Source organism: Fundulus heteroclitus, chromosome 20, assembly GCF_011125445.2.
Source record: "Fundulus heteroclitus isolate FHET01 chromosome 20, MU-UCD_Fhet_4.1, whole genome shotgun sequence".
Lineage (NCBI taxonomy): Eukaryota > Metazoa > Chordata > Actinopteri > Cyprinodontiformes > Fundulidae > Fundulus > Fundulus heteroclitus.
Genome location: NC_046380.1, coordinates 13,529,341 through 13,541,959, shown reverse-complemented (window position 1 = coordinate 13,541,959; position 12,619 = coordinate 13,529,341). Strand labels below are relative to the sequence as shown.

Below are 12,619 nucleotides of genomic sequence, written 5' to 3'. Positions count from 1 at the left end.
GTAGTACGTCAGTGCATCTACTTGTTGCTGTGGGCAGCCACTCTACGTAAGGAATGTGGCTATTAATGCCAGATGGCAGTCCTGCCTTCCAGCTAGTAAAAAATAATGTAAAAAAGAGGGTATTAGATCCTATGAATTGTTTCATACATCTTGAAAAGGTTGTATCTTCAGGGTTATCCCGTTCAATTTATTCCACAGGCCGCTGTGAAAAAGACTTAAATCGTCCCACGTGTCTTTTGCATTTTGCTTCATGTACAGTGATGTGAAAACGTTTTTGCCTTCAGAATTCTTCTTTTTGACCTAAATGTTTTAGATTATCAAGGACCTTTTGATAGTAGGCAACCTGAGTTAACCTGAGTAAATACAAAATTATTAAGGGAACAAGCTTTCCAAACATCCCTGTCACTTGGGGACAATATATTGGTCCATTTATTAAATCATAAATTACTGATTTAACCACATTTGTTTAGGTCTGTGTCACTTGCCTGATTAATGATGGACCTGTTGAATAAAGAAATATTTTAAAAAATAACGTGTCTCAGGGTTTCCTCTAGGATTTGTTTTAACCGTGGTGGTGGTCAAAGGTGGGTGGGGTGGTCACTGTTGTTAAAATGTCATTGACACGCAACATAGGTCAACATTACTTTATCAAATAATGTATGAATATTTATACATTGCCTAAATCCACACTATGTACATCTAATTTTGCCAAAATCATAGTAATCAGAGACACACACATTGGACAAGGTGACTATGTGGTTCAAACTGTGGTAATTAGGTAATTATATTAGTGCAACAGCTTCAGAGAAAGAAACTCGATTAAAGACTATATTAATTATATTTTTACCCCACTTTGTAATCCAGGGTGGAATCATTGGCAGCTTTGCACGTGCATCATACATTTGCAATGTGAAAACAGAGCAAGTCTCCTCTCTGCTCTTACTACATGTAGGGCTTTCAGGACGAGGCAGCTACCTGTCCCTGTGAGACAGCGCTGAGGGAATAGGAGACCCCCACACAGCTCTAGCAGCTGTCATGAGACAGTAACGGTAGACAGATAGCTTCTTTCACGTGAAGCTGCTAAATCGGCAAAAACACAGAGAAACGTCTCTAGATTTGTTTCTAATCACTTTTTTGAATATAAGTTGCCACGGGGGTCTGCAAAGTTCCCAAATACAGCGACAGTCACTAAATTGAAAACACTTGCCTCGGGCTGGGGTAATGAAAGGGGAAATTGTTTTGGTAAAAACTTGTAATGTTGAATATAGGTTTAGGAAACTATATTGTGGAAATTGTTTACCTTAAGACGAGGCTTTCCACAACATGTATTTGATCGTTGTGCATCGTCACACCAAAATAAAAAGCAAACTTTCAGCATTTATTCAAATAAATCACAATCAAATAAATGTAAATGTCTGACAGCATGAAGTAGGATAGAAGATCCAAAGAAGTATGCCATACACCTAGCTAAATATATTAAAGGTTAACAAAGTAATCTTTAAGTATTCGGGACCTTAGCAAACAATAGAGATACCTATTATCAACCTATTATCACCTATTATCAGGTGAACCTTCCCAGGAGTGCACAGCCAATTAAAATACTCCAGAACTGCAGTGAGGACTCGTCCATGATGTCAAAAAGGAAAACAGAACTACATCTGAAGCTATGCAGGCCTCACTTGCTTCAGTTTAGGAGAGTTCTAAGGCAAACACCTGTCTCACTTTTGCCAAAACCATCTTCCAAGACATTTGCTTAAATATTCTGCAGACAGAAAAGAGAAAACTGGATATTTTGGGAATATTTGTGTCAAGTTATTCTAGGGTAGAACATAAACAATTCAGAAAAGAACAATATACCAACAGAGAAGAGGTGGTAATGTGATGGTATTGTGTCCAGCCATGGAGGTCAAATAAACTTGGGTTTTGCAGAAAGACAATAATCGAAAGGACACCAACAAAGCCACCTGTGAATGGCTCAAAGAAACCAAATTGAGGGTTTTGTAGTGGCCTAGTCAAAGATCAGACTTATATCTGACCTTAAACGAGTGTTAAAGCTCAAAAACCTTCATTGTTACTGAGTAAAAGTAAGTGGACAAATTATGTTAATATTTTCTTTTGATGATCTTAAACTGCTAGATGTGTCAAGAAGCTAAAAGAGAAAAATTGTAAGGGACAAAAATACTGCAGCTCTGTGAATCCTTTTGGCTGCTTCCTTATTCAAGGCTCACCACAGCAAGTCCTTGCAACTTGCACACAGACTTGGCAGAGTTTTTATACCAGATGCCCATCCTGACACAACCGGGATTCAAACCCAGGTCCCCCATATCAAAGACGCGGGCTTAGCCCCAGAGGGAAAAACACTGTAATCTTCTTACATTGGCCTTCAGCCAAATTTCTTCAGGCTTACTGAATTCTTCTTGTTTTCCACTTGGTACAGGACCCTTTTTATTGTTTTGTTAAGCCACAAAACTCAAAGGGATGAAGCTGAAGCTGATGAAGATGAGTGGGTGGTTTACTGTTGGAGAAGGGCAGAGCTCCCTCACAAAAACTCAGAACCACAATGACTCAGAATCCAATTCAAAAGAGAAAATGAATCTTCACATTAAATATTGGTAATTTTCAAAAATATACAAAAACCTTCACTCTGTTCAGAAAATTAACTAAATGGATCCTGGCTTGCATTTTGTTTTTACAGGATTAAAGCCTGAAGTTGTGTCGAAGAACAGAGGGAGGCACGCGAAAACCTTGGGATGCCAGGACCAGATAGGCAGTTCAACAGATTATCAGAGCTAACAAAGACCAACAAAAAGACCTACAGCTAGATTATGACACATATTATATGTATGTCTTTGAACTATGGTAAGAGACAGGGGCAAACAAAGAAGACACGCAAACCCCCCTCCCCGAACAGTTCTTCCGTTAGACGGCTTCACCCCAACAGGAAAAGTATGAAACAATACTGTTGGACCAGATGGTCCGTGTTTAAAAGCAGCACTTCACAGCTGCAGTGTGGGAACATTTTGGTTTAAAGCCAAATGAGAGAGGAGAGTTACACAACCCTAAGCCAACTAAAGATAAATCACACTTTCTTATTCTGTTTAAAAAAAATACTTCTTGCCTTGTAAATCGCTGTATCATAAAGCGCACATCAGGAACAATGCCGTGAATAGCAACTCGAGAACTGAAATCACTGTAACAGGTTGAAAAACAGGTTGAAATTTACTAAAAAAAAAAACATTCAAAACATACCACCTGAGTACAAAAAAAAAACATAATTCAGTGAGGCTCAGGTGGATGGAAACACTACATGTGAGGCATTAAATTTAAATTTAAATTGCCTGTCACGCACATTTCTGACCGACCACCCCAATCAAAGCTCTCTCGGCCAGTTTAACGATTAAAATTTGAATGTGTTCCTGTCAATTACCTGTGGTTTACCTTTGGCCCTTTTTGCACCACACACTGTATGTTTTCTGAAATACAGAACCCTATAATGTCCTATGGCTACATGGAAACGTTTGAGCTTTAGAGAACCATTACCGGGGCAGTAACTGCAAAGACAAAGGGAATTTAAGGCCTTAACACCAGCATTAGTCTTTATAAACAAACTATTACCTACAAGCAGTCACTCATCCTTAATTTAGCAAATTTTCATATTCTATATGAGTCAACTGGTCCAAACAGGCATCAAGATCACGATCAAATGAAAAAGGACGTACTGTAAAACCTTAACAAAACAAAACACATTTAAATTAAATTACAGATTTGTACGATTTATCTCCATAATTTATCAATATATTTAACTATGATTTTGGTTTGTTTTCCTGGTATGAAATGACAATGCATGGGGGTAAAATGGGGGTACAAGCTGACTAAAGGGCAAAGTGACTGAGACTCAGTGAGTAGACCTTCACGTTTATTTAAGCTGACATGAGTTTGGTGCATCTTGTGCCACTAGAGTGATCATCACAGCACTTTCCACTTTGCCAGTTGCGCTTCGCCTTTCCTCTGGACAAGCAGGAATACAAAATCTTGCTCCTTTGAGTCAGCAAAAAGATAACAATGTCACGCGTATCAAAGTGACAAGGCGGTGTCATTCGTGACAAAATAATTTAACATCAGCATCGAAATAGATGCAGGGTACATTAAGACAGTAGCAGAAGTAGATAAAGCATGAGCGGCAGCATGAGTGTCGTAAAGCCTATTCACAGTTTCCCTTTGTTTTTGCTTTCCTTTTCAAAAGATTCAGATTTACAAATTAATTTAAATAGCAGACATAGATAACCTGAAGAAATTAAAAGCCACCACACCTTGAGTATAAATTCAAAAATAACTTAAACCAATGTAAATCATAAGATATAGCATAGTTACCATATATTTGTGCACTTATTTTAATCATAATCAGAGTTTGAAATTTATGTAAATATCATGAAGTATTAACATTTGCTTTATTTTGAAAAAAATAAGGCTGGCTAGTGAATGAAGCTACTAGAGCTACTGGAGCTACTGGAGCTACTGGGCCCTGCGCTGCTCTCGGGGGTGAAGAAAATTAGACCAACCTAGTGACTCTGTTGCTTTATCTAGACCCCTCTAGCAACATTCATTCAAAAAAAGTGACTAGAAACAAATCTAATGACTTTTCTCTGTGTTTTTGGTGATTTAGCAGCTTCACGTGAAAACAGCATTCTGTCTATGCAACAGTTGTTAGAGCTGCGTGAGTCCACCTATTCCCTCAGAGCTGTCTCACAGGCACAGGCAGCTGCCTCATCCTGAAAGCCCTGCTGCAGTCAGAGCAAAGAGAGCAGCAAGGACACCTGCTCTGTTTTCACCGTGTGAAAAAAATCATCCCAAAAAGTGTGAAAAAATATGTCGAGTACGAGTTGGTTTGTCTTCCGAGAGGCCAGGCTGGACTTGCACCAGGTTCTAATTGCGGTTGAATCGTTACTGAATAAACAACTTCGAGCTCTTTTAATGTTTCAAATAGAAATGTTGTATTAGGAGTAGAGACAGTTTTGCTCCCTATCATATTTCCGCCACTCAAAGCAGAAATATGTCATGCTGACAGCGAACGCACATGCATAACAGGTCAGCTTGCCACATTCAAAATAACTTGATTCTGACAAGTGTTTACATGCACCCCAATCTGATTGTCAATCGGCATAAACCACCCGTCTCACTTGGATTACAATTTCATTCCATCTGAGCTTAATCTGATCACGATGTTCCGCCCGGCATGACGCATTTCTATTCTAGTCGGCCATTTATTCCGATTCCTCTTGTCTGTGTAAACGTAGCTATTTTGTCTTATCTTTAGGGTATTCAGTGTAGGAATAGTTGAGAGATTCAGAAGTGAGAGGGAAGACGTGTCAGAAAGTTGTTACTGAAAGAACCAGTTCAACTTCCAGTCAATCTGCATAATGCATTTTTAACCAATAAAACATGTTATACCATTTACAAATCTGTAAAGTTTCCAATACGTGTCTCCCCCAGTGTTCAACGCATTCCTACACTCTTGCTGGATGAGCTTTTCACATAAATTTGGTAGAGTGGCCTATCCTGGGAAGTTTCAACACTTTTCCATCATGTTTTATGCATTTGTGGACAATATCTCTTACTGTTCTTTGCTGGAATCCGAGACCTTTAGAAATGGCTTTGTAACCCTTTCCAGAATTATATATTTCCGTAACTATTTCATATTAGTTGGCATAATGTGGCATAATGTTTTGCTCTTTGAGATCTTTTAACCTATTTTATGCCTACTTCATGTTGTCACACAGGTAAGTATGTATACTATTAAAGTTGGCTTGACAATCTGAAACATACAACTGTGACAAAGAAATAATGAATAAAGGTTAAAACATTTTTTTGCAGCAATGTTCAGTCATTTCTCAGCGTTGCCATTCATTTTTTTTTATTCTTGTCACATACTTTGAAGTTTTACTCCAGTCTGAAATATAATTTACAGTCAAGTATGCTTAATAAACAGCTTTGACATATTTGAGTGAAAATCATTATCATTATGACTCCAACTCCAACACTAAATATATCCCTTTTGCATTCCCATTACTTTCTTTTCAACAACTTTTCATATCAAATACTTCAGCGCCTTCCGGCTGGGCGGCCTGTCAGTCCGCTGACAGGTGGGTGGCAGTGGTGGAGATAAGGTGGAGCTACTGGAGCTACTCGTGACAGGTAATTGAACTGTACTGACATGCACAGTACTGACATGGGCCTAATTAGGTAATTTCATGCTAACTGTGCGTTTGTTGGAAGAGTACTGCTGTCACGAGTGCTGCACGGTCAGCACTTCCAACATTAACGCGCAGGTTTCTTACAGCGTTTTTGGGAAAATAAAGTAAACAGGTTTAAAACAATGCTTCAAAATAATCTGCCACGGCCATTGTTTTCTTTATGACGGGGTCACTAAAACATAGCTTGGGCTGGTTTTATTAATGATGTTTTGAACATTGGCCAAGTTTTCACTTTCTATTACTTCAGCTGTGGGGAAACCCCAAATCATGCACATCAGAAGTTTCCACAAGAGAAAAAAAAATGAAAAGGTCAGCAGAAGCATTCTTTCTCTCACTCTACAAAGTGGCCTGATCCAGAGACCAGAAGTCTAGCTTCCCAGGCTCCCCTCTTAAATTTAGACATGCGAGTAAAGGTTGCCTCCATGCTCTTCTCCAAGCTGGGGTGGGCTCCCTAAAATTAACACCAGCGGAGTACTCCACTCCCAGCCACATAGCTTTCATCTTAGGCCAATGACAACTGACTGCTGCGGACTGCTCCACTCAGCTGTTCACAATGCGGTGTCAGCTAGCCCACAACAGCTTCTGCCCTCTTTCATTTGCATTCCCCTGCTTCAGTCTGACACCTTTGCCGACGAGGTTTTCCTTCCTTTCCTCCGTTCTCATTTAACGTCCTCGGCTTATTCCATGGCCCGTCTCCTCTGCAGCACGCTCTTTGCGCCTCTTTGTTGCACCCTTTTTTTTCTCCTTTCTCCGTGTTGGAGCAGCCAGCATCACAACAATGTCAAGCCAACAGGCTGCCAGCTCTGACTTCATTTTAATAACACGCTGTCTCATCTTCTAAAAAGACGGACATTGCATTTATGTCATTAGGGCCCGGCTTTGTTCCGTTGTTGTTGACAATGGGGCATTAAATGAGCATTTTCACAATGATGAGCCATCTTTTGCAGCATGACAGTGGTGCAAGTTTACAACAGTCCGTCAAGCGGACCCCGTGCATCAGCTGTCAGCCCAGCCGTCAAGTGATTACCTGGGAGCGTAAAACTCTGTCAGGAAGGAGGAGGCGGTTGCTCACTCCAGTGCAAGTTCAAACACATACCGCGTACAGTCAAGACAAAAGAAAAAACTTTTCTTGTCGAATGTTTACTACATTGTTAGAATACTGCACACGTCGCTGCTGAAGTTTCCTGCTGCTAACAAATCCCAACCTTAATGTAGGTCAGAAAGATATTAGAGGTATTAATATGTACTCACACTACAAAAAGGGAACTAAACGTAAGTAAAATTAGTGCATTAGTCCTTGATTTGAGCAGATAAGATTATCTGCCAATGGAATAAGTGATTAACCCCTAAGATAAGATAATTAGATATACTGCTCTCGAAATATGATGATGGAGATGAGTTGTTCCTATTTTAAGTGCAAAAATCTTATTCCACTGGCAGATCATTTAAACTTGATGCTCAAACCAAGGACAAATACACTGTTGTTGTTTTTTTCTCTTATTATTATCTTTAAGGGTCTGAATCTATGTTGCACTTATAAGAGGCAAACTTTTCCAGCCACCTCCAAGAAATCAAATGTAATCATTTCTCCTACATCCATTCGACACCCCTATCATCTGATCTTTTTTATTTACATTGATTTCCAGAGCTCACCCCTCCATTCCTCGTCTCATTGTGATCTCGCCTCAAAGATAATGGCCTGTTAATGCAGGTCGGAGAAACCGGATGATGAAAAGGCTTTCGTCGGCGGCACAGAGCTACGCAACACAAGAATGTGCTAGTTTGGCTAGCAAGATGTAGAGAGGCCACTCTTATCTGACTTGAAAGTTAAAGGAGGGACATTGATGTAACCGTGATGTGCGGCTGCAGACTCTGTGTGCAAGCTGATTCCTATACCTTTGCTCATCTAAAAGCAGCAACAATCTGGAAAAAAGACAGAAACGGGTGTATTCTTTGGAGAATGCTGTCTACAGTATGTAGTTTTAATTCAAAGTGTTTAAGTACTGCTTATTAAAAGGAAACAAAGCCATAAGACTTTCACTGTTATGACTTCCTTTGCATCTATTTAATGGATGAACTTAGCATATTTATAATTCAACAAGTCTAATAACTCTCAAGGCATTAATGGGAAAAAAAAATTTGAATTTTCAGTTGTCAGGTAATTTGGACACTGGTTTGTTAAATAAAAAAAATACATGACAACATCCCCTCCCTAGAAAAGGGCCGTCTTCTGGGCTTTTTGCTGCCATTAACTTTATGTTTCTTTTAACTGAAGATTCACTTGGACAAGGGATTCTAGGCGTAACTTTGTCTCTTCCTGAGCAAAGCTTTTAAATAATAATCACCTTTATTGTCATTGCAACATACAATCCAATAAAATATGCTCTCTGCATTTAACCCATCCCCTTGGGGAGCAGTGGGATGCCACTGTAAGGCGCCCGGGGAGCAATCTGGGGTTAAGGGTCTTGTTCAGGGAGCCAGAGTGGCAGTCTGTGGGAGTTGAACTCAGAACCTCTGGGATACAAGCACAACGCTCTAACCACTAGGTTAGCCAAGGCTGCCACTAGCTAACCATATTCTATTTTTCATCTCATACATAGCACTAAGGCTAAATGCTTTTTCTGTTTAACTGTTTCTCTCCAAGAAGAAATCAGTAACTGAGTTCCTGCTGCCAGTAACTCGGTGTATTCTCATTCAAGACTTCTCTGTGGCTTCATCTGTGCCTGCTTCTGGCCTCTCAACTCTCAGGCTACATCGACACGAAGGCGGGTTCGGCTGCATCCGACAACTTCTTGGTCAGATAGGGGGACGAAACAGTAGCAGACCAACAACATTTGAAACCTGCTCCCTGTAGCCACATCCACACATAACCAAACAAAGCAGAATTAAGATAGGCACACAGAAGTGTTCGAGTGTAACGATGAAAGCAACTGAAGCTGAACAAGCCATAATAGGCGTTGTAATAGGTATGCCACGCCAGTGGATGGCGTGTTACCGCGGCACTGCGGGGAAGTGCTGTAGGAAGAACAAGAAGAATGCCGACTGCTATCACTGGTGGAGTAGGAAGAGAAGCTTTTATTTGGACTGACAACGAGGTGAAACTTCTTCTCCAAGCTATACTTGACTACAAGACCAGGAAAGCACAAAACAGTAACTTGAAAAGCCTGTGCAGCATGTACATAATGAAAACATAAAAAAATATCATAAACACAACAAATATTACATTTTATCAGGTGAAAAACCCCAATACACGTAAAATATGGTGGTCAATGTCCCTGTTATTATGAGTCAAAAGCAGGTCTAAACAGACGGGTTTCCAGTCTTGACTTAAAGGAACTCAGTGTTTTGTTTTCTGGAAGTTTGTTCTAGATTTCTGGAGCACAGAAGCTGAATGCTGCTTCTCCATGTTTGGTTCTGGTTCTGGGAATGCAGAGTAGACCAGAACCAGAAGATCTGACTAGTCTAGAAGGGTTGATACAGCAACATGTCTTTAATATATTTTGGAGCCGTTAGTGATTTATAAACTAAATCCCAATTCACACGGAACTGGTTTTACCTAGGGACCTTACGTAATAAATAAGTTACCACTATACGTCGGCATTTTATGTGGTGCGTTCGCACGCGAAAACCAAAGCCTGAGATTTGCTGAAATTTATGGACGTTTTTTGGGCTCATTTGTTAATGTGCAGTTGCTTATTTGGGCTTGTTTTTTTCTCTAACAGAACCCCTTCTCCTGTTTATCGCACTGTGCAACAAGAGCTAGACCTCGTGCTGTTGTTGCATTTTACAGACAGCGAGAACCGTCTGTCCGCAAACGTTTCCATGGGGAATTTTTCCTTTGCAAATTACTGACGTGGCGCATTCGCCCAGGATTAAAAACACAGACCATCTCCGTAAATATTTTAAATCACATGTGGTCCCTAGGTAAAACTAATCCCATGCGAATAGGGTTTAAGACTTTAGACACTATTCAATTCATTTTGGACTATTGCGTTTATGTAGACTGCCTCTCCTTCGTTTGTTTTCGCCCAGCTCTTCTTGGTTCTTTGTCATTATGTACTTCTGTTGGAGTATTAATGCGCCACTCACCGGCGTGGTGAGTGTTACAACGCCATTTATGGCTCCGTGCGGTTTCATCTTTACGCTCAAATGTTTCTGTGCAGCTACTTTATTCTGTGTGGTTGTAGCCTAAGTTGGTTTTGCTGCTGGTTTCGTACAGTTAAAAGGGAAAGGCTCCTCTCCACTGTTGTCACATGCTTACCGGGGTTTAGAAAATCAACAACTCAATACAACTGGGTGGGCTTGTGTAGAAAGATATATTTATATCAATTACTATTAAAATGTATCCCCCACCCTCCCACCCCACCCCTATTTAACTCACAATGTGGTTTTGGATCTTTTGCCAACTGTGGGTTACCCTTTCAAACATTCAGCCCAAGTGCCTGCGGACTAAAGCTCCTCCAACGCTCTAAAAAGTTACAAAAACTCTATGATTTTGGGGGTCCTCTGCCTCCACACCAGCAGAGGACCCCAAGAGCTCTGCAATTATCCCTGGAGTTATGTTTACCAAAGCATAACTCATCAGCTCAGCTATATAAAGGCCACTACAAACTTCTGACACTAAGAAGCTTCACAATAATTTCTCTAGAAACAATAAAAAAGGGTATTTAAATTTTCTTGAACATATTAAAAAAACATGGAGCTTTTACAAATAGGCAAACACGTCATGTGAAATGAATGGTGTGATTTAGGCGACACGGGCAAAGCTTGATGTCGAGTGATGTATTACATTGTTTAGTTAGTTCATGTCGTAATGTTAAATGTATAATGCAAAAATGTCCAAATTAGATCAAGGCGATGTTAGCGGAGCTGTGATGATTGATGGTAGGTGGATAGCCCACAAAATCATTAAGTTTTGCACCCAGTGTTAGATGATGGTCATTTATTAACCTGCTTTTTCCAACTTGCAGGGGGGGGGGAAACAGCAGTCAATTGCACACCTATTAGAAATAACTGGGTTTTTCAGGCACAAAAAAAAAGATGAATTCTGAGAACAGGGACAGGCAATAAAAGTATGCTTCAATCAAGGAAAAAGTAGCATATTTTGTAAATTCTTCATGCCTGATACAGGAGACTAGCGCTTCTCACCTGCATAGACCTGCGTTGGTTTCGCTTCACAGACTACATCAAAGAGAACTGGGGGGGGTAAACATGTGTCTTGTGATCATAAAGGATCCAGATCCCTGATCCAGACACGCGTTACAGGACCCGCTCCCGGTGATTTTGTGGGACGCTGAAATGGTTCCACCGTGGAGGTGAGTCGCGTCTTAAGAAAAGTCACAGCTGTCGTTTTTTTTTTATTATTTGCGCAGAGAAATCCGTGCGGGTTTAATGCAAACGAGTCGTTCCTACTAGAAAACTCCTAAAAGTTTCACTTGTAGAGTGTTTCAAAGAGTTTGAAGGCTGACTTTTGCGGTTTTTTGCGTTTATAGTCAAACCTGTTGACTGACAGATAAGCGCCGCTTATTATGAAGTCACTTTTTTTTAATTAAATTACCCTACCTTTGATACTAATTCCAAGTCCCCCCACGTCTTGTTTGGTCACTCGCACGGTGCGCTTCACGTTGGTGATGGTTTCCGGGACCGGGGACGAGCTGAGGTTCGGGGGGTCTCCGTTGACAGCACCTGCGGGGCTGGGGCTGGGCTTCGCGGGCTCCTCGGCGCCCTCGCCGGGGTTTACGGTGAACGTGTCCTCGGTAAGCGTGGCCAGCACTCGGATCCAGCGGTCCACGGTCACTCGAAGTTCCAGCAGTCCTGTTTTCTGCGCCTTCATCGCGGCAGCCATGTTTAACGCATTCCTGGAATAACTCTAGACGGGCTGGCAGTCCTGTAAAGAGGGGGTGGAGGGCTGGGGTAGGGGGCACACACACATGCACACATGCACACACACACATGCACACACACACGAAACACACTCGGACTGATTACACCACCCCTCTCCCAAAGAAGTTTATCCAGTAGTAAGAAGATATTGCAGTGATACAATTAGAAACAGACTAGACAAAGTTTGGAAGAGCTTGTTTGCTCCATCGATTGTGTTTCAATCAACCTCAATTAAATTTCATTCATTCAGTTGTTTCTTTCCACTCAGCCATTTTCCTGCGTTTTTTTTAAAAAGTATATATAATTATTATTGAATAGGGACCATTTGCACACCAACTGGCTTTACATAAAAGGTGGCTGTTTTTGAGATGGGCTTATGGCTCACCACCCAGGGTGGGACAGGCAATGGGGCGTCACAAGCCTTGTCAATGGCATACATCAATTTAGCGCTCATTAAAAGTTTTTTTTGTTTGTTTTTGCTCTCT

At 40.8% G+C, this 12,619-nt stretch overlaps 1 protein-coding gene across 1 annotated transcript in view; it reads right to left on the bottom strand.

The window, feature by feature from the left end:
• The window catches only part of snta1 (syntrophin, alpha 1), a 69,466-nt gene extending 57,310 nt beyond the window's left edge, over nt 1–12,156 (bottom strand). The window contains exon 1 of the mRNA XM_036151968.1: nt 11,814–12,156. Coding sequence (XP_036007861.1) covers nt 11,814–12,096 — 283 coding nt within the window. The 5' untranslated portion in view covers nt 12,097–12,156. The remainder of the gene's footprint in view (nt 1–11,813) is intronic.
• Between the last annotated feature and the right edge of the window lie 463 nt (nt 12,157–12,619).